We start from the raw sequence: 23,501 nt of genomic DNA, 5'->3' as shown, positions 1-23,501 counted from the left end.
ACACACTAACCAGGCCTCATCTCCACACAAAACTTCTGCCTCTCCCTAACAGAAAAACACACACACTCAAGCTCTGGCACAGTGGATGTTAAACGCACCACTTTGGAACAGATGCCAGTGTATGTCACAAGCTTATAACACCAACACCACAAGCAGAAACACACCGATAACAGAGGCTTGTTGAAAGAACGCACACTGCTTTCCAATTCCACATAGTTGTGCCAAATTCTTGTCAGCTTTTACTGAGACTTCTCAGACAATTCAAGTAAAAAAATTCAGTTTTACGAGGAGTGACAAATTAGGTAATTTGCAAATGTTTCCAATAAATTTCAGAAAATAACAAAGACTTTGCACATAGACATCTGTCTCCTCGTAGACCATATAACTGCTCATAGAAAATTTCACTGCTAAATATGCTTACAAAACTGCTTATAAAACTGGTCTATATAGTGCCTTACTGCTTGCAATATTAAAAGATGTTCAAGTCATGTACTGGCATGTCATATGATAGAAGAACTACAGAATGACTGCTTCAATAATTGAGTTTTTAATCTCACATTTGCTTTTATGACACTATCGTTTTAGGTTTAAGGTTTAGATTTAAGGTTAGGATAGGGAGCATTGTTGATTTAAAACTCGATATAGCATTAAACTTAAAAACATAATTTGCTTAGGAGACATTTTTACTCACCTTTAGCCACACACTGTGGCCATTTCACCTCGGAACAGCCGCAATGTGTGTAATGAACCACATAATATCATTTTGCAAATATGTCACCACAGTTATGTAATTTTCATGAGATAAGACTGCATTTTCTTATGTGAAACACAAAATGATTTTTTTATGAATGTCTTTTCAATACAATGGCATTGGATAGGGCCTTACTTAGTTCACCCCAAAATGAAAATTCTCTCATCATTTACTCACCCTTTATGATATCCCAGATAAGTATGACTTTCTTTCTTCCTCAGAACAGAAATAAAGATTTTTAGAAAAATATCTCAGCTCTGTAGGTACCTACAAGTGAATGGTTGCCAACATTTTGAAGCTCCAAAATCCACATAAGGGCAAAATAAAAGTACTCCAGAGGACTTTGGTGATTAATCCATATCTTCAGAAGCGATATGATAGGTGTGGATGGTGTCTCGTTTAGAATGCTCTAAATGAGACACCATGGATTCCTTTAATCACCAAGCTAAGATACAAAGCAGCCTTTTCCAGATGTAATCACATGTGCCTTAAACCAATGTATGTTTTCAAATCATCATTATTCAAATTTATGAAATGAACAGCCAGAAAATTCTATTGACTCCAAAGGCAAGATGTGTCCAATAAATTACTGTTCAGTTCTCATACAGGATACAATTCACATCCACTTGCTTGTTTAAATAAAAATGAGCTATTTAGGGATTCAGTTTTGACACAAAGTCAGGAGATTGTGGAGCAAAACTAAATAGCAGCCTATTAAAAACATCTACGTTTCACTATGCACTTGTCCTGACGTGCTCTTGATGTTTCGGTTTGAGTTCCAGATTCATATAGGAAAAAATAACTTTGCTGATAACTCACTGTTACATAACATCCTTTTGTTCCAAAGTATCATCAGATCATAAATAAATTCACAGTCACACACAGACAAAGACAGAGAAACTCGAGAGCACCTTGTCGAAATAAAGAACTGACTGGATGAAGGCACACCTGAGGCTAGCTTAGGCTTTGTTGTTCTGCGCTGAATAATGTTGCTCTGTCTGTTGAAATTGAACCTTTCTGATAGGCTTTTAGCTTCTAGCCATTTTATAGCTTGTAAATAACTTCAGCATTCTAAATGATTCCACTGTGAGTCAATATTAGAATGCTCTAAATGAGACTCCACAGATTCCTTTAATCACCAAGCTATGGTATATCTGCCTTTTCCAGATGTAATCGTGCCTTAAACCAAAGTTTGTTTTCTAATCATTATTATTCAAACTGGTAAATGAAATGCCAGAAAATTCTATTGACTTCAAAGGCAAGATGTGTCCAATAAATTACAGTTCATTTCTCATACAGGATACAGTTCATGTCCACTTGCTTGTTCGAATAGAAATGAGCTATTCAGGTCTTCAGTTTTGACACAAAGTCAGGAGATTGTGGAGCAAAACTAAATAGTAGCCTATTAAAAACATCTACTTTTCACAATGCACATGTCCTGGCATGCTCTTGATGGCTGGGTTTGAGTTCCCCCACTCATTAATTTTCTACCAATTCCTGTCTACCTCAAAGGTACCTCAGAAATTTATGAAGGGTCAAGATCAGAATTCAGATCCTCTAAAACTTTGATAAGGGTAAATGAGATTAAAGCGCATGTTTAAGTCCACTACAGATAGCAATCTTTTCTCATTAACCTGATCTCCTGCTGTGATGGCATGATATGACTTAGAACAGTCTAATATTCCCCATTATTCAAGGCAGTTCCTCAGTCTCTAGGGGTTATATTTATAATACTCACGCTATTGTAGCCTACACTTGGTGTTTAAACTATATGGGATAAAATACTTTAATTGATGTTTACGGTGAGGTTAAAAATGCATGCCACTGTTGCAGCAAAAACACAGATGCTTCATTTGAAATATGGGAGGCATAACAAAAAGCAGAGCTGCCTGATTTGTTCCAAGCCTATCAAGACTGAAACATGGAGCATAGTTTAGTCGCATCTTCTCTACTCTTCCAGTTTTCCCACATTTGCTTTGAATTTACCATTTGCCAAGCTGCCACAATTCAGAGTTTTCATGCTACTTTGTACTGGGAATGAAAAAAAAAAAATACCCAGAGGATATTTTCGACAGACCTCATTTCCCATGGTTGAGAAGACTCACATCAATGTGGAGGAAAGGACATGCGTTTCTGTCCAATATTACTTACTTGTATAAACAGGGAAATAACTTTATTGTACTGTGTCTGACTGTCATGCCCGTCAGTCACATCTACACTGCTTAAAGATGCACTCTTAAAAAAATTTGTTTATGTGTTCTTACACTTACACTGACACCTAGGGGCTTGAATCAGCATCATTTAAATACAATAGTGTTCAGTAACAAAAGCCATTGTAGAAATGTATTATTCACAGTCAGTTTATTATTTATTATTCATGCTTTTTTATATGTGTAATGTTCCTTGAGGTTCACATATTATATTAGTAGTTGTTTTTATTTTTATTTTTTTTTTGCACAAAAAACAGTTTTATTTTTTTTTTATTTTATTATTTTTTTTTTGTAAAACATGATAATTTTCCATACTCATTCTGACCCTCTATCAGAAATGCTTGGTTTTGTTGCTGCTTCTCCTTTAAGACTTGACAGTAAACACCCACTGTTATGATTTGCTCTCCCATTGCCATCTCACTGCTCACTGCTACTGGGCAGAGCTAAGGACTTGATAAGGTAATTTAGTTGTCGATGTGTTGTTGTGGAGGCGGTCAGATGCAAAAGTCCACCACAGTGTGAAATCACATTGGGGAGGAAATAATGAAAGAGTCGTTTTGCCAGCTTGGCCAATTGCTCTTTTTGCAGTGAGGAAAAAGTTTTGAGTTCTGAAACATACCATATGTTTTTATTTTACAGTAAAATTATCTCTTATGTGTAAAACAATCTAGTAAAACGTATTTCCTCATATCTCTTTTAATTTAATGCATAAGTGAAGGTGTCCAATAATAGGGCAGTTACTGAGATTAAGAGAGTAATATCAAGCTTATTTGAGGGGACCTCACAAGCCCATATGAGGGGACCTTCTTCGCATACAGTAAAACAGCTTTTATTGTATAAGGTTACTGATATGACTGGAGGTGTGTGTGCTCATGATTTTATACATCTGTTGCAAATATAGTATTCATATCTTTAGAAGAAAAACTTTCTAAAAGTGGAAAACAACTACTGAGTGCACCTTTCAATAAACATTTACAACTCTTGTGCCATGTTGATTACAACGGAGACTATTAGATGCCAGTGTTCCAGTAGGTCTTTTCTATTTTTTTAAACACATTATATAACATCATTACCATTTTAGTAGTTCGTCCCCAATGAATAACCTTATTTTAATAATTTTAATATTACATGTTTAAATGCACTCGTTATTATTTTTTAAATCAATGGAAAAATAAACGAACAGAGGTAAATCGTATTCCGTTATAATAAATGCAGCTTGGATTTGGGATCCCACTGTTTTGCTCAGGCAGCGCATGAGAATCAATTAGAGGCACCTGCTGTGCGCGCGCGCTAACTTTCGCTCATTAAGAGACACACCAGATTCAGTCAGTCGTTTGAGAAGATTTAGTTTACTTGGACGCAGAGTTGGAGCAGGATAATCTACCTGAAGGGACATTTGAAATTTCGAAGGGGGCACAGATTTGGCACTTTTCCGTAAGATTTAATTTAGCTTAAAATTACACAGCGGTCTGGCTGAGGGGGGTAATTGCCCCCTTGTAACTTCTCCATAGTTAACACGAAGCATAAACACATCACTGACTCATAAAGTCTCAGGAAACCAGTCGACCATGCGCCTCTTTGTTGGAGGCGTGCGGTCATAGCGCACATTCGTTGTTATGACAACTCCCGCGCAAGTAGCTATGCGCGCCGCGTTATTTGGATACGTTCGGAACGCGAGCCAATCAACTGGCCAGATTCCCCGCTGGTCGCACGCTGGATTTACAATTCCGACAGCTGTTTTAAAAAATAACTTGGAGCGAGAGTAACGGTCGCCATGGGACAACACGGCGCCAGTTCTGCTCTGTTCCGTAGGACAACACCAGTTTCAATGTGAGGACGAGGCAAGACGAGCTAAACTACTGGACATAAATTAGTTTGAGGCGCTGAGAAGATGTTTAGACGGACTCCATCGATTATTTTTCGAGAGAGGATTGATGCTAGGCGCGCGGAACAACCAACATCAGCCGAGATTCATGATTCAACTGTTTCCAAGTTCTGTTGAAAGCCAAATGGAAAGACTCGCATTTTACATGTATGGGAGTTATAGGCTACCTATGAAAATATTCCGGTATGCGCTTTTACTTTATCAGAGCAGTTCGGTTTGAGTTGTAAGTTGATATTCTCTTTACTTCCTCAGGTTGCGTGAATAAGTTTTAACAAACCAAAGCTTTCAGAAGAAGCTGGTCCGGGATGCCAGACAACATCGCTCTCCTGACGAACAGCACAGAATTGGGGCACCTCGGTCGCGCGTTGGGTTCCACCACGCATCCCGCTTGGGTGATAGCGGTGCTGGCCAGCGTGCTGATCTTCACCACAGTGGTGGATGTTTTGGGTAACCTGTTAGTCATAATTTCGGTGTTCAGGAATCGGAAACTGAGAAATGCTGGTGAGCTTTCATGTATCTTTCTGGGTTATGGACCGCAATTCTCGTGCACCGTTCATTGATTAAGCTCTTCACGTGCCATTCACGTGTGACATGTAGTGTTGTATGAGGATACAGTTAATGAATAAGGTACCGAATTAATTAATTAGTCGACTTGTTAACTGTCTCCCATTGAGAAGAATGTACTTTGACATTCAGCCTAAAGCGTAAATTATACATGGTGAAACAACGTGCCTCTGTGCTCTGACAACTTACTCGCCTTCAGTATATGTTAAAGAGTCAAGGGTTAAGATTTAATGAAGGGTAAACCGTTTACCAGATACACTTTCCTAATTTAAAGTGCAATCTTTTGTATTACAGAAATCGACAGAATTAATGGCACAATGTTGTTAACCACAAAAATAATTTTCACTTGTTTTTCAGTATTACAGTAAAATATAATTTAAAGGATTATTCCGGGTTCAATACAAGTTTAAGCTTAACTGACAGCATTTTAGGTATATTGTTGATTACACCCAATGTACCCCCCCCTCCCCCCAAGCAAAATGCAAAAATGAAGTTTACAGTGAGGCACTTATGATGGAAATAAGTAGGGCCAGTTTTTTGAGGGTTTAAAAGCAGAAATACTAAGCTTATATTTTTAAAAGAACTTACATTGATTCTTCTGTTAAAACTTGTGTATTTGAGATGTAAAGTTGTTTAAATTGTTGTGTAAATCCCGTTTTGGGGGATTACAGAGTTTACGGCAAAACTGGAAACAGAAAAGGTTAGTAAGAGATTTTATCACACTAAAATAATCTGAACACACATATTGTTTGTGTCTTGTGGCTAAACTTTTTAAACAGTGAGTACTTGAACATTTACAGATCGACCCCATTCACTGCCATTGTAACTGCCTCACTTTAACCCAGATTTGTGCTTCTGGAAATTAAGTGGAAATTAATTGGAAAATGAGAATGGGAATATTTTTTGTTAAAATTATTATGCCATGAATTCTGTCAACTGATCTTAACTGCATTACATTATATAGAGCCTATGCAGCCATTCCATCCAAACCACAAGACTTTGTCAAGCTTTTGTACAAATTAGAGGAAAAAGTTTGCTTAGAATGAAAATGCCACATTTTCAGCTGAATATTCGAAGTTACTACCAATTTGTCAAACCTTCACTAGTTTTATGTTGAATGTTGTGCTGAAATTACTATTCTTGTTTAAAGCATTTTAAGGTCTGAGCTTTGGCTAGAGAAAGTTCACATTACCCTGACCATGCCATAAAAAAATTCTCAGCATCTTATCACTCTCAGGAGACTGGGGTTCAAAGAACTTCCACTGTAGTTTGACATAATTGGACCTGTACTTGGTGAAAATCTGGAACCCTCCTGACCATTTTTAGACCCTTACTGTAATTAAAAATGTTATGCATTTTATGTTTTTCCTTCTATCATTAAGTTGACATTACATGTAATTACCCTCACAAATGACACCTTTCTACAAAAAAATTGGTCTGTTTACACATACTGTATAAGCGTTTCACTTTGATTTTTCTTCCTAATCCTCTCATTGTCATTGTGAACAGCTGTTGAAACAGTGTCACCTAACCACAATCCAGCTGCTGTTGTTGGACTTGCATAGTGTGATACTGAGCGATTCAGAGGAGAAAGAGAGATTTCAGCTCTTTCAGCACCTGTGACAATGTATGCATGCATAAATATATGTAAGTGTAAATATGTGGGATTTTGTGTGGTTGCTCCACACACTGCTAATGCAGTTGAGTGAGGCTGCATTCAGAAGCCCTTGACAGTTTGTGCATCTGCAGGGACATAAGTGCGGACAGCGCTCACACAAGAGTACACTTCAAAGCTCATGCTTTTCGTATTGAGCAAGAGCCAAGTCTGCTTCAGCTGAGTCTGCTTCAAAGGCACACTCACAGTCTTATATCACCCTGTGTCTGAAAGACACTTATGACTAGGGCTGAATATCGTTAGCCACCTCACAACACGATATGTATTGCGATACACATATCATGATTCGATATATCATGATATCATGGTTCGAGTATACCTCAAATGAATTTGGGTATAGTTCAGTTATCATGTCCATTTTGCTTGCATACATTATGAAAGAAATTGTCTTTCAGCTAATGCTGTTATTCATTATACAGGTTACCTTCTTGTTAAATTACGGACATATACATTTTGCAAATTGTATTTTATCATTAGTGCCCCGTCTGTTGCTCACTTCAACATTGTGTAGAAGAAGCGAAACTTGGGGTCTCTCTTGAGAGCCTTTTGCATCTCTGATCTATGAGAAAAGGCCAATGAGAAATTAGCAGACAGAATTTGCATGTCCCGTCCCCGGACATACGGGTATAAAGGGAGGGAAATGGATCTGTTTCATTCAGAAATTTCCTTCAGAGCCGACCAGTTGTGTATGCAGCAAGCTGCGAGTCACACATTGTTCCTCCCATCTCTGAGTGATTGCTGTTGTATGGCGCACATCAGCGGCTTTCTCCTTCTCTGCATGGCAGTGCAGCTTTGCCCCTGGGCGTTTCGACAGCACAGTTAAAAGAGTTATTTCTCTAAAAGCACATTATACACAGCTGGCGTTGAACGTACTTTTCAGGATGCGTCTTTATAAAGATGCCCTTCCGCCCCTGTGTAGTTCCTGGATGCGGTAGAATGTTCTCCGCTCTTGACGGCCACAGGCGCTGTCTCGTGTGTCTGGGCAGCGATCACACTGAGGTAGCGTTTGTGGATGTCTCATGTTCTCATTGCGAGAACATGACCATGGCAACGTTGTGGTCGCAGCTTTCCTTCCTCAGAAGAAACCCCACTCCAGCCGCCCCCTATGTCGCTGCTTCTTCCCACGGAATTGAGGACGACCCAGCTGGCGATGGAGGCGATTTGGGGATGGCAGCGGACGGGTACGTCCCCGCGAACCACCCTCCCCCCGACACGCTCATTGACTTCCGTCCGGGCTCGAGGAAACAGCGGCTCGCCTCACGGCCAGCCTGAAAATTCTCTAGGGCCCCCCGATCCGGATGAGGTCGCCACTGTATTGGTGAGTGGTTCGGCGTCTGACGCAGATCATTCGACTGGGCTGCTGCCTTCGGGGCTGGACTGGAACCCTCTGTCCTCTCCACAGCCGCCCCCCCCGGTTCCTTTCTTCCCAGAAGTGCACGATGAGCTGACGAGTTCGTCAACCCATCACCATGCCTCTCGCTACCCTCGACGGCGGAGCGGCCCACGGGTACACGGCGGTCCCCCCAGGTGGATAGAGCGGTTGCGCTCCACCTGTGCCCCGAGAACGCCGCCACCTGGTGGGGTCGCCCTGTGCTCCCCTCCAAGGCCTGTTGGATGCCATCTTCATTGACCTCCAAAGCCTACAGCGCCACTGGACAGGCCACTTCCGCCCTGCATGCCATGGCCCTCCTGCAAGTCCACCAGGCCAAGGGTCTTAAAGATCTGCACTTGGGTTAGTCCTGATCCCGACGTGCTGCAGGAACTGCGCTCAGCGACCGACCTCTCCCTCAGGGCCACGAAGGTCACAGCGCGGTCACTCGGGCAGACGATAGCCACTCTTGTGATTCAGGAACGACATATGTGGCTGAACATGTTTGAGATGCGCGAAGTGGACAAAACACGCTTCCTCGACGCACCTGTCTCTCAGTTCGGCCTTTTCGACGACACTGTAGAGGACTTCGCCCAGCAGTTCTTAGCAGTGAAAAACCAGACGGAGGCCATATCTCACATCATGCCCCGCCACACCTCCAGCACGGGCCGTGCCTGTCTACCCGCCGAGGGTGTCCACCTGCACCTAAGAAACACAAAGCTCCGCCTCAACCCGTGCCCAGCTCTCAGCCCCAGCGCCGAGCACCCCGCAGGAGGCGCACACCCCCCATCTCATGAACCCTTTCGAGGACCCGGAAGGCTCCCAAGCGTTCCTGAGACGGACGACCCAGGGACCAAGATGCTTGCTCCGGAGCTGGTAAGCAGACCACTCCATCCCCCGGTGGAGGACTTTACTGCAGTACATGGCAAAGATGCCAAATCCCTGTGCCTGGAAACTGCGACTCTCTTACTCAAGAACGCAATAGAGCCTGTCCCTCCAACCGAGATGAAGAAGGGTTTCTACAGCCCTTACTTCATCGTTCCCAAGAAAGGTGGTGGCTTACGACCGATCTTGGACTTGCAAGTTTTCAACCGGGCTTTGCACAAACCCCCCTTCAAAATGCTCACGCAAAGACACATTCTATCTTGCATCCGGCATCTAGATTGGTTCGCAGCGGTAGACCTGACGGATGCGTACTTCCATGTCTCAATATTGCCTCGACATCGACCCTTTCTAGGGTTCGCGTTCGACAGCCAGGCATATCGGTACAAGTTCCTCACCGTCGGCATGTCCCTGTCCCCTTGTGTCTTCACGAAGGTCACAGAGGCAGCCCTTGCCCCGCTTCAGGAAGCAGGCATCCGCATTCTCAACTACCTCGATGACTCACTCCCGAGAGTTACTATGCGCCCACAGGGGCGAGGTGTTCAGGCACCTCAGCCGTTTAGGGCTTTAGGTCAACTGGGAAAAGAGCAAGCTCACCCCGGTTCAGAGCATCTCTTTTCTCGGCATGGAGTTAGACTCAGTCTCAATGTTAGAGTGCCTCACCAATGAGCGCGCACAGTCAGTGCTGAAATGCCTCCCCGCGTTCAGGCTGGGCATGGCGGTCCCCTTAAAACATTTCCAGAAGCTCCTGGGGCATATGGAATCCTCCGCGGCGGTCGCACTGCTGGGGTTGATGCATATGAGAACTCTGTATTCGCTGACAAACTGACCAGGTGGACTGCTTGCACATAGCCCCCTTTCCCTCCACTGATGTAATACTGTGTGCCTTTTCCCCAGGAGATCCCACAAACTTGACTCCCTGGGTGACTCCTCCCTAGCACTCTGGTCCACGAATTCAGCAGAGGAATTTGCCGACCAAGACTCAATTTACTCTGTACTAGAATAGGTGCTCCACAGGACGGTCTCCCACGTGGATTATCCCCCTGTGCATATTTTCCGCGGTATGGTCCCCTTGTGAGCGGACCCGCATCTCCCTTGGGCAGTCCTCACGGACCCCTGGTCACCGTGTTTGTAGCAACTCCTCCCTCCCCATGAGGTAGGATCTACCACCGCGCCATTTTCCACATGTGACCTAAAAGCCCATGTGATGTATTTCACAACTCTTTACCTCCCCCAGTCTGGACAGGTATGGTCTCCGCAGGGTCTTTCCCCACTGAAAGAATAGGAAAACTGTGAAAGATCGCCTTCCCCGAGTGTGTTTGATAGCATTAAGATTAAACATTAAGCCCCAGCTTAACTCTATGCGAGAAACATAGAGAGAGAAAAGGCACGGCTGGCGTGGCCTGCTCCCATGCTTGGCACGTCACCTTGTTCACCCCTGTCTGGGGTAAAGTACCAGAAGGATTTGATGATTTTATGGGGCGTTGGGGAAGGGTACGTGCAGCCTGGCACAGCTGGTCGCTTTGGCACGTAAAATACCTGCCCGCTCCTGTGTCAGCAGTACACGTACACGGCTCAGCACATGGCGTGATTTAAATTACTACTTCTTCAACACAACGTCGAAGTGAGCGACAGACAGGGAACGTCTAGGTTATGGATGTAACCTCCATTCCCTGATGGAGGTGATGAGACGTTGTGAGCCACTGTTGCAGCCGAACCTCATTGTCGGCTCCTCAGAAAAATCCTGAATGAAACAGATGCATTTCCCTCCTTATAGACGTTTTTCATCATTTTGGTGGCATTTTAGCTTTAAAGAAAAAAATAAATAAATGTAGTCCAATAAATATGGTGTATTGAAATTGCATATATTATATTGATAAATAGCTGACTGTAGAGATCAGAAAGAAATGAAGATTAAGTAGAAAATCTATATTCATCCCGGCCCTAGATCCAAATGTGTGAGAGAGGTCCAGATTGTTCATGAGAGAAACTGTGAATCCTGCAGGATCAGTTGGTCTCTGTCGTGCCTCATAGAAGGATCTCAGACTGCACTGAAAATATCACGATACATGGATCTAAGTATCGATACAATATTGTTAGAAAAAGTTTCATGATATATAGATATTTGATTATATCGACACAGCCCTACTTCTGTGTACTTCACGGCGTGTGAGCTAACAACAGGGGCAGTGAGCTGGGAAACAAGATAACTAAAAGCCTTGTTTATCAAGTCTCTTAGGTAGTGATATTGTATGTTCCTACAATCATGCTTGCAGATTCACCTCATAATCACCCTTTCAATCAATTGAAGCACAGAAAAAGATAAATAAAAGATTTACGACTGGTAAGACTCTCTCTCCTCTCCCATCTTCAATCTTTAATGATAACAAATCACACTTTGATGAGAGGGAACGTATGAAAGAGACTGTCTAATAAGACTTTCCTTTCCTTCTCAATTTGTTTTTGACATGTAGGGCGTCCTGTGATCTATGTAGGAGACTATGTAGAAGAGATATACCATGTTCAAATTCAGAATGACTTGTAGAGCTGTTGGTTGAAAGCACACTGTGGCCACCAGTGCTTCTTAAATGTCACTATCCAGTGGCCGCTCCACCTTGCGCTGTCCCCTGTGTGGTTATGCAATTGTGTTTTTAGAAAGGGGGATGAGTGTCAGCTTCTAACGATATCAGATTCCTGGCAGGCCACTCACCGTACGTGTAAGTACAGGTCTACCACAGCAGTGTAGATGTTAGAATGGCCAGTGTGACCATCTGCACATTTGTGAGGATTGAGGTATGTGTGATGAAAATGGCATAGCAATCCACAAGAGATTGGAAAATTGAAAGGGCAGACAGATGGAGACAAAGAGTGTTTTTGTGTTGTGATTGGAGAAGTGCAGTCTTACAATTTAAAGAGCTTTATTTCAAACCAAATATGAGTTAGAAATTTAAATGAAGCTAATGTCATGTTCTCTGTTGTCTTTTGTTATTGTGCTGTTATTTTGAAGTTTAGTTCCTGTTTCCTGTTTAGTTTTTGTAGTCCTTTTGTAGTTTCATTTTGATTGGTTTTCCCCTGATTAGTTCTCTTTCCCTGATTATTTCCCCAGGTGTTCCTTATTCCCTTGTCTGTTCCATTTGTGTATTTAAGCCCTTTAGTTTCCTTGTTTCCCTTGTTAGTTCTTGCATGTTTTTGATGCTCTGTGCCAGGTCTCCCTTGTTTTGCTTGTTTCTGAGTTTTTCTTTATGTTTCTTTATGTTTCTGAATAAACTGCTGTGCCTAGATCCTCATTCTCCGCCTGCTTCGTCACAGCTAAAACTTTGGAGAGGATGTGATTGATTGCTAAATGACAAATAGCCGAGGTTCAGATGAATATTTTTACTTAAAGATTTAGTTCACCCAAAAATTATACAGAAACAGAACAAGATTTAAACAGAATATTGTAAACAGAACATTTTGTATCATTCACTCGATTTTAAAAAGCATTTACCCACCCTCATATTGTTACAAACTGTACTTTCACCATAATTCCAAACTGACTTTCTTTCTTCCATGGAACAGAAGAGGAGAAGTTTTGTAGAATGTTCACACTTCTCTTTTTCATAAAATACATGCTGTCATTAATCAGGGACTAGCAGGTTGCGAAAATTATATTGCCAGTGACATTACATTTTGACAGTACCTTAAATTAATTCCATACAGAGTGTAATCATGTAATCAAGTACTGATTACAAATTACACAACTAAAATAGTAATCAGAAGTATAATCTTACTTTTTATTATGGATTATAATTTTTGTATGGACTCCTTTTTAATTACTTTTTTACAGCCCCTGGTCATTGTGCTTTCATTGATTTGAAAAGAACAGAGTGAACATTCTATTTCTCAACAAAAGAAAAAGTCTACTTTATTGACCCAATATTTTCAATATTGGGTCAACCATTTTTTCAAGACATTTTCAGAGAAATATTCTGCTTGAATCGTGTTCTGTTTGTGTTAGGGGAAATGTTGTGCTTATGCTTTTTCACAGCCACAAGGCTTTGCATGATTAAACCTAAATTAGGTCAGTGTCCATCCGCATATCTCTCAAAGCCTTTCAGTGTCTGCAGTGCTTCTCATATAAGGTGTGTATCTGTTTTTTTCTCTACACTTCTCTCTGTCTCTATGTGTGTCTTTCCCTCTTATTTTCTTGTCTCTGCATTTGTGCCCAGTGTAAGTGTGGTATAACTATCTGAACTATGTCCTCACCACCTGCCTCTGAAACACAGCAGGGTATTGATGTCATGCACTAGTGTGGAACACCTCTGCCTGACACACACAGGAGAAAGTGATTGAAGAGTCGAAGCCTTCAGAGAAAAATCACCACAAGCAGCATCAGCAATCAGCACCATCTACATCCCATTTACCAAAGATAATTTTACTTATTTCTAAAATGTTGCTCATTACATGTTTCTGACCCACTTCAGGACCATGGACAGTGATTAAGCATAATTCTTTTTCAGTTCCAATTTCTTATCCCTATCTCTTCTATATCTGTCATGAATGCATTGTGATTGTTTAGAAGAAGAAACTTATGTAACTGTAAGGACCCTTGGGTTTTTTGGATAGAGAGTGAGTAAGGAATAATTGGGAGCTGTAAGTTTTTATGCACACTGCTGGCTGTTGACTGTCTTAAAAGTGCTAAGAGTGGAAGAAGCCCATCTGCTGTTTCAGTGCATGAAAATCCCTCATCACAGGGAAGAAAAGCTGTTTCCATAAGCATCAAAGTTTAATGTGCCGTTAAACACATAGATTTTTCTGGCACTTTTAAAAACATCAAAGAACAGAAATTAAACTTTTGGACTGCAGTGTGGCTGAGTGCAGATAATTTCTTGTCGGAAACTGATGTCGGAAAAGAACAGACTGATCCCACTGTGAATTCTAAAACAATTGGTAAACATAACCATCAGTAGAGTATACATCTAATATTAGAGAGAAAATGCAACCTCCAGATCGCACTTACCATTGTTTATGTGAAAGCAGTTACTTCCTGGTTTGCACAGGAGCAGAACCCAAGTCTTGGGGATTGAGCTAGAGGGAAATGTGTTTGTGCTTCAATTTCTGCAAAGATGTCTAATGTGGGATGCTGCTTGTCAATAATTCATCGGAATGGGGTTGATTTCAGGTTACATTAACTTTCAGAAGTAACATGTTGATTCCCTGTGTGATCATGTAGTAAAACCTAACTGTAATTCCTCTGTCTGCAGAACAGTAAATGTTAAGTGATTTTGTTTCACAGTATTACTTGCATTCCCTATGAAAGAGTTCTAAATTTAGTTGAATTTTGTTTTATTTAGGCAAGTTTAAAAAATCGTATCATATTCAGTCAGCTAGACTGTAGTGGTACCGAGAGAATTTTAGAATCAGAAAGAGCGTTGTTATGCTCACACACAAAAGGAATTTGTCTTCTGTGACTGGAGCTTCCAGTCCACACAAAGAAATACAACAACAAGACATAGGATAATAAAATTAAGTTAAAATACAATATGTATACAAATACACCATAGACATAAGACAGAATAATGTATGTACTCATATGCTCTAGACAGGTATGTGTAGAAGATGTAAGGTTATGGACAGGCAGTTGAATAATTTGCATTGTTGAGAGCATGTCATGAGTGAATTCACATTTCAACTTTGTTGGTGTCCTTTAGTTCTTCTTTCACTTTTCTATTTTTTATTTCTAGTTTTGTCCTTTCTGATGTATCAACAAATGTAATTTGCCCAGAGAAGAGTTTGAAATTTAATGGGAGGCAAAAAAAATCTCCACCAATCTGTATGTATCCAGTGCTTGTTTCGCTCTGCGTGAGGTTCAAATAGTAGACAGAGGTTTAGCATCACTTTCAGGTTTACTTGATGATAGGTTCTGTTTGTCTCTGACAGTCTGTTCTCAATACACTAGCCTCAGTGAGTCCTATCTAACTTTTTGAAAAATATTTAAATTTGAATGCCATGAAACAAAAATATGCCAACTTTTTCTGTTTCTGTCCAATTTAAAAGAAGCATCCCTGATATCAGGATTTATCATTCATCAGGCACTTTTAACCTAAGATCTTGCACTGACAGTTGTCCTGAAGCCACTCAGAGTTAAGTGATTTGCTCAACAACTAATTTTTAGGAAAGCAGGATTGTGACCACAGTAAGCCTCCAGATGCTAGCCTACTCCCACTCTCAGCAGCCCTAGAATTAAACCTCCATACTTTTATCTGGCAAACAGGGGGTCCGTTCCAAAACTTAGCTTCACTGTCTCATGCCTATATTGGCAGCTGTCTTTTATGGTAGCAACCTAACTGGAATGGATTCTCATAAATAAGAGACCAATTTGGAAAGCTATTTATAGTTGGCAGCTCCGTGGATCATTCAAATAGCGCTCCTCACGTGCTGTGCCCGAGACTCGACTCGCAACTGATTTCAATACAGGTGATGTGAGAGAAACGACAGAAACCTCTAATAACCAGAAATATGCACATCACACACATTTTGGGAAAAATAGTCTGTTTGAATAATATAAAACTATTATTTATTTATACTTTTTAGGATTATATCTATACTTATAATACATTTTCTCTCGCTTTGTCCACCATCTTGAATTTGGTGGAGTTCATCACATTGCATTCTGGGCTTGCCTACATGGGGAAGAATACATACGATGTTACCTTAGAGTTAGGACAAAATGTCTAGGTTACGTATGTATCCTCCGTTCCCCGATGGAGGGAACGAGACGTTGTGTCAGAGAAGCGACACTAGGGGTCTCTCTTGAGTGCCGATATTTACCTCTGAGCTATGAAAAAAGGCCAATGAGAAGTTGGCAGCCGGTATTTGCATGTCCCGCCCCCGGACATACGGGTATTTAGGTGGCGCAAATACAGGAGTTCATTCAGGATTTTTCTGAGGAGCCGGAAATGGTCCGGCCACAACAGTGGCTCGGCTCAGCGACGTGGCGGGGAAGACACAACGTCTCGTTCCCTCCATCGGGGAACGGAGGTTACATACGTAACCTAGACGTTCCCCTTCTCGTACCCTTCCCCAATGCCCCATTCAAGCCATCAGCCTGGCTGGGCCTCTTTTCTCTCTATGTTTCTCGCATAGAGCAACTACGGCCGGGGCCCTTACATGCATTGAGGGAAGGGGGTCTTAGCCCTTCTTTCAGGGGGAGAAGACCCCGCGGAGGCCACACCTACCCGGCAGGGGAGGCAAAGAGTGGCAAATGCATCACATGGCCTGTTAGGACCTATGTGGAAAAGTTGGTGCGGTGGTAGATCCAGTCTCGTAGAGGGGGGAAGCATACAGCACGGCGACCGAGGCAGCTGTAACTGCCTAAGGGAGACACGGGGGTCCACTCGTGAGGGGACAGTACCGTGGAATTACACACAGGGGGAGTCCGAGCAGGAGGCCTTACCTGTGGAGCACCTATTCCAGTACAGGGTAGCCTTCGGGTACCCGTAGTGGCTTGGGTCGGCGAGTTCCTCCGCTGAACTGCGGACCCAACAGGGCTAGGGAGGAGTCAACCAGCGACCCGAAGATGGGGTCTCCTAGGAACAGAGGCGCACTATTTTACCTCGGCTGAGGTAAAATAGTGCGCCTCTGAGTGCCTAAAGCACTTTTAAGCATTCAAAGCTTGTACATCAGCACAAAGTAAAAATCCACAGTCTTCAGATTCAGTTTAAAAAAAAAAAAAAACAAACACAATTAACACCACCAATTCACATGTAAATAATTACACCGATGTAACCAGAGCTGAACCTTTCTGATGTTCAAGCTGCTGTGAGCAGTTACATAACATAATCTGAGACATTTTATTTACATTGCTCCATGACTCATCAGATTTACTTGGAGGGAGTCAAAGGCCAACATGTTGACATTTTGACAGAGGTCTGCAACAAGGATATTGTTTTTTATTTGACTGTTCAGATCACTGAATGATGTAATAGACTGGCTGGAAGGAACACTGGTCTCGAAGTGGGCTGACTGATAACGGGTGGGTGCAGAGAAGCTGGTGTGGTTTGAAGCCGGTGGGAGGTATTGTTCCGCTTGTGTTGCAGAATGAGAATAATATCATGCAACAGTTAAACTTTGGAAAACAAATAAACAAGCAAACAGATTCCAGAGAAGAAAGCACAGGTGTCCTTGCTGTGGTGAAATTCTTATACTATTCATACATTCAGTTGAATATGTCAAAATTTGTATATTTGAACAGAATTTGTACAAAAGAGTAATTTTGTTGTTTTAATAATTGGAGAGCTGGACGTTTATTGTATATTCCATCCATCCATCCATCCATCCATCCATCCATCCATCTGTGAAATAAAAGGAAACTGTGTGGGATCTGGAAATTACCTGGGCCTCGTTTCGCAATAACAATTGATCTTATTGGTTAAGGGCATTTTTTACGAGCAATTTTACGAACGTTCATTATTTTTATGTGCGATTCCCTACACTTAACATGAACGTGCAAGAAAGCACTTTTAAGTACTAATTAAGAGAGATGCTGTCCATAAACGGAAAGTACTGAAATGTGACCATATAGTGCTGCTCGTCATTGCAACTTCATTGTACATAATTGTAATTTACCTTGATGGAAATATAAAAATATGTAATTCACCACATAATTGAATTTTGCTTTGCAATCGTTTTATGCAGAACGATATATTTCTTTTACACAATCACTGCTTCGTTCATCATATGTGTATTTTAATATTTCGTTTTCAAATATTGCTGTATAGGTCGAGAATAAAGCTTCCAAGATCATTGAAGACAGCGGAGACCCTGTGTATGGTCCTGCTAATCACAAGCATTAATTGAATATAACGAGTTTCACTGTGTTTTTGTGGAGCACAAAATAAAGTGCCGTGTGGAAACTGCACTTTAGGGACATTCACCAGATCTGCTCTTTACTCCCAAAAGTGATAACAGTAACAGCAATGCTACACAACATGTGTGGTACTACACAACGCGTGGTGCGGGCAAGTGTGCCCTTAAGTGTCATAGAGGAAGAGGAGACGAGCATGAGGAGAATATATACTGTACAGACGATTTTCATGCACTGCAGTTATTTACTTTTTTCCTTCTCTCTCTGATTGTAATTTTTACTGTTCCCTGCAACAATCATGCCACAACTTTGTTGTTACCAACTAGACCACAAATAACTTTTATTTGTTTGCTTATTAATGTATCTGTTCATTCAATATTGACTAACCATTTTATGCATTTTATTATTATTATTATTATTCATATTAGCCTTGTTAGTTAAAAATAATAAAACAATAAATTGTATACATAAATATGTATACTGATATTAAATGAGCATAAAGTGTAGCTATAGGTATTGTATTAGGTGTAATGTTGCAATTGTCCTGTAGGGGTCTACATAAATCTGTGTCATTTCGATGTTCTTAGTGGTTTACGAGTAATCCAGAGCACTCGTTAATCTATGAGCATTTCAAGTACTACTTAAGTTAGGATGCTTTTTGGAAACGGGGCACAAAACTAAGATGAATCACAAGATGGATTCTACGATCTACTTAGGCTTACGATGCTGAACTAGATTTTAACTCGGGCTGACTGCACATAACCACCACCACATGACATGTCAGAGCACATCCATGATCCACCAGGCCATGTCTCAAACACTGCATATGTTGTATTGAGATAACACTTCATACATTCATGTGGTATCAAAATCACAGAGACAGCACAGAACACACACTCTCTTTTGAAAAAAAGGGGACCACAACTGAGCTACATAGCTATGGCTCAAGGGCACAATAGTGGTGCCACTGAGAGTACAAGCTTCAGGGTACCAATTATGATTAGCCCCTAGTGCTTCATGTGGTCTTCAGTCCAGTTTTTTAAATATTTCTTTATAATTTCTAGTTCCAATGACCTCTAGGACTAGGCCCCTGCCACAATGTAGAAGCCTAAAAAAATTCAACACAAAACCTGTCACCATCCTCATCTGCATTTCCAAAAGTTGCAACAAGCATATAATGTGATTTCCATATTCTAGCTTGTATGAAATTACCCTGTGAATATGTCACACTTCAAAGGAACAGAAAAGTGCTTCCTCGGACATTTAGCTTTACCCAAGTTCTTCACGCTGCTGGATATTGTAATATATTGGGGTCAGTATAAAAATCCCGATACTTGTTCAGGACAGACAAGGTCATTATCAGTACGTTTTTAAACTTTTGACAGGGTAAGGTTTAAACTTGCAACATGCAAGCTACACTTTTATGTTAAGCTCCTTACTGATGTAAGCTTTTTAAAAGATGAAATGTTGTAATCAAAGGCAGCTTAAATTCCCCAAATTATATTTGTATTTTTTATTGTATTATTATTGTTATTATTTGTCATATAAGTGTTGTCTTTCTTAACCATGATTGGGAATATGACAAGTTTCAACCCAGTGTGAAGAAATTAGGAAAAGGCTAGAAAATCTTGCATTGGGATATGACTTAATTTTTATTTTATTTATTTATTATTATTATTATTTGATTTTTTTATTTTATTCTTTTGAATTTATTTGATTTTTGGCAAGTCAGACATATTTACAAGTGAGAACTGCCATAAACATACATTTTTAGAAGCAGAATTGCTCAAACAAATGCTTATAAAATGGAGGTCACCTATTGGCATTGTGGGTAGTGCATATACTCACAAATAGAAACATGTGTTACATTTGTAGTCATTGTATTTGGTTGGTGAAAAACTGAACAAAGAAAGATACTGTATCAACCGCAAGGTTTGGTATTCATTTTCAGTACTTGTCCATTTTCTGAATTCATTGATTTTCTCTTTTTGTCCCTAATCATATGTAGTAGAGGGGTTTCCATGTGTTATTGACTTTTATCAATTATGACCAGCAGTGCAGGTGCTGTGCTAATAAACACATACATTTGGCTGCATGCAAAGTTCCACAAGGTCATTCTCCTGCATAATTAGACTTCTGTGGACTTATGTGGAATTGAGTTCCAAGTGAACCTTAAGCCATGCTCAGCAAGGATGGAAGCTTCCATCTAAAGTTCAGTTCCCTCTATTTACACGTGGATCACCTTTCTCTCTTAAAAGAGGCCAAATGAAGAAGTTTTAAATGGAACAAAAACATTGTTAAAAAATATTTATACCTATTTTAGATTTACTAATAGAACTATGAAAATGTTGCAGCCAAGCTGAGGCACACTTGGTAGTGCATGGGAATGCAGGTTTGATGTGATCTCCCACATCCATTCACCTCTCTCCCATTACAGTTAAAATTTGTAGGTGGTTCTCATGAAACCTGTCAAGAAAATATTGTGGTCATATTTAATAGGAAATCAAACTGATATATTCTAATGTATTTTTTTTAAATTGTATTTACATTTGCATATAGTTGTACAATTATATTTTTTTGTGTTGAGGTAATAATAATAATAATAATAATATATTTTTTCACAATGTAAAATTGGCCATAATAAGGCTTAATTTTCTATATGTAAAATATAATTTCTTATTCCTTTCTGATTTTGGGATGAAATAGGACCAGGACATTTTCTTGACAGGTTTTGTGAGAATAATTTCTAGCTCTACTTTCCTGTACAATAGAAAGCTAAAAACATGATGATAATAATAATAATAATAATAATAATAATAATAATAAAAATAATAATAATGAAAAGATATTGCTAACAAGGTCATCATGTGCACTTCTTTCACCCCACAGCTCGCTAGACAGTCAGCTCAGCTTCTTGTGTTTTGATTTCTGGAGTGGTTCAAATTAATGCTTTTACTCATTCATTTAATCACACTTGAAATAGAGCGCCACAACTGTCATATTTTATTAATCTGTCATTTTTTAACTTGACATGTTCTTTATTCTTGACAATCTTTATATGTAATTGGCAAAATTAATGTGAGTTATCATTCAAAATGTGACGACTGGAATTTGATTTCAGCACCACGGACAGCAGTTCATTCACAATGAAAAACAAGGATTTGCATGGATCAGTAGAGTCAAAAATGACTGCATGTATTTCTGCTGATGATTTAGCTTAATTTTCTCTCTATGTTGTAGCTATAACTTACTAACCTTTTGGTATAATTCTGATATTACATTTATGATGGAAAACCCCTAGTTTATTTTTATGTTCACAATGATTTGATCATACTATTGATTTTATTTAATTATTATTAGTATTTCTTTAATTAAATAGATTTGTTTTGTGAGGCTGTTAATTGAAACTTCAGGTTCAATATGTATTATTGTACGTGGCAGGGCTTCGCAAATTCCATTTGTAAAGGTTGTCTTGATCCGCAAGGAAGACAAAAAAAGGCCACCTGTTTCGTGGACATCGTGATTCGAGAGTGTTGTGCCTCTTACAGCTGTAGTTCTTCTTTTTCTGAGCATATAGAGTTTGACAGGTGAACAAGGCTTGCATGTATTATTTTATACTGTACCCCAAGGGTTTTGTAACCCTCTCTGACCCTGTTCCAGTGCATCTGTAATGACCCCTGGACATGAAATAAGACTTCAACAGCAATATCACCCTGCAGCTTTCGCCTGGTTGCCCACTAAAGCAAAGTAGGGTTGAGTCTGGCCAGTCAGTACCAGGATGGGAGACCTCCTGGGGAACACTAAAGTTGCTGCTGGAAGTGGTATTAGGGAGGCCAACAGGGGGTGCACACCCTGCGTTCTGTGTGGGTCCTAATGCATAAGTATAGTGATGGTGACGCTACACTGTACAAACAAACTGTCTTTCAGATGAGACGTTAAACCTAGGTCATGACTCTCTGCGGTCATTAAAAATCCCAGGGCACTCCTTATAAAGAGTAGGTGTATAACACCGGTGTCCTGGCCAAAACTCCCCCCCTTTGCCCTTACCTATCAAGGCCTCCTAATAATCCCCATCCCTAAATTGGCCATATCACTGTACTCTCCTCTCCACCAATAGCTAGTGTTTGGTGGGCGTTCTGGCTCACTATGGCTGCAGTTGCATCATCTAGTTGGATGCGGCACACAGGTGGTGGTTGAGGAGATTCCCCCTATACTATATAAAGCACTATGAGTGCTTAAAAAAGTGCAATGTAAGGAGTCATTATTATTATTCTGTTCTTAAAGTAAGGAGTCATTATTATTATTCTGTTCTTACAGTACTTACCCTTTTCTCCCTAGTTTTCCTTGGCAGATTTTCCTTCACACTGTAACTACTCCAAATCTGTCATCAAAGGAGAGGGAAGGAAAGATGTAATTTCTATCTTTCTTTTCCTCTCTCTGTCTCTCTTTCTAACTCTTCATCTGTCATTAAATTCTATTCATATTCCATTAACTATGAGTATAATTTTGACTCTATAGTATATTGAATCTAGAGAATGTGGATGTGTGGAACCGAAAGGCACTCCCTTACATTGCATCTCGATTTTTACGTCATATTAAACTAGATTACTGTGTGTTTCTCTCTGTCTCACACACACACACACACACACACGCGCGCGCACACACACACACACACACATTATACATTCATTCACAAACACAGGCTCATCACCCATTAAATTGCCAGCTGTCTTTTGTAATTGCCCTATTTTGATATTGAAGACTGAGAGAGCAAGAGATAGAGAGTGAGAATATTAACATACTGCCCCTTTAAAATATAATACAAAAACATACACTCTTATGTGTGCATATATGATTATTGTTCATTTTATATCTTGCTGCATTTGTGAATTCTTATTTCCCTTGCCTACTGGGTAGAATTTATTCAGCTCCAATCTATAACCACATCTCTATTCTACATAATTATCTCATGATTATACACAAATCATTTTTATAGGATTATAAAAAGATTGTGCCATGCATGAAATTCAAGCATTAACTGTCTGTTGAGATTTTACACATTGGGATAAAAAATATGCATGCTAATCACGGGTATGTGAACACAAATACACCATTTATGACAGCCGTATCCCTCATTGTACATTATTTCATCACACTTTCACTTATGGCTGATTGAACACAACAGCACAGTGACGTTGAGTATGCTACATCTCATGCTGAATTATGGAGGCTGCGGATAAAAGTCGAGAGAAAAGAGATGAAAGCTCTGGTTGAGAAGAGAAGAAAGGTTGGGCTCAGGTAGGTCAGGGTTATTGTGTTT

The 23,501-nt window shown here is 40.3% G+C and overlaps 1 protein-coding gene across 1 annotated transcript in view; it reads left to right on the top strand.

The window, feature by feature from the left end:
• Nucleotides 1–5,151: 5,151 nt before the first annotated feature.
• Nucleotides 5,152–23,501, top strand: part of LOC127635939 (melatonin receptor type 1B-B-like) — a 28,856-nt gene continuing 10,506 nt past the window's right edge. Inside the window, exon 1 of the mRNA XM_052116241.1 lies at nucleotides 5,152–5,347. Coding sequence (XP_051972201.1) covers nucleotides 5,152–5,347 — 196 coding nt within the window. The remainder of the gene's footprint in view (nucleotides 5,348–23,501) is intronic.

This window comes from Xyrauchen texanus, chromosome 43 (assembly GCF_025860055.1).
Source record: "Xyrauchen texanus isolate HMW12.3.18 chromosome 43, RBS_HiC_50CHRs, whole genome shotgun sequence".
Classification (NCBI taxonomy): Eukaryota; Metazoa; Chordata; class Actinopteri; order Cypriniformes; family Catostomidae; genus Xyrauchen; species Xyrauchen texanus.
This window is presented reverse-complemented; position numbering and strand designations above follow the sequence as displayed.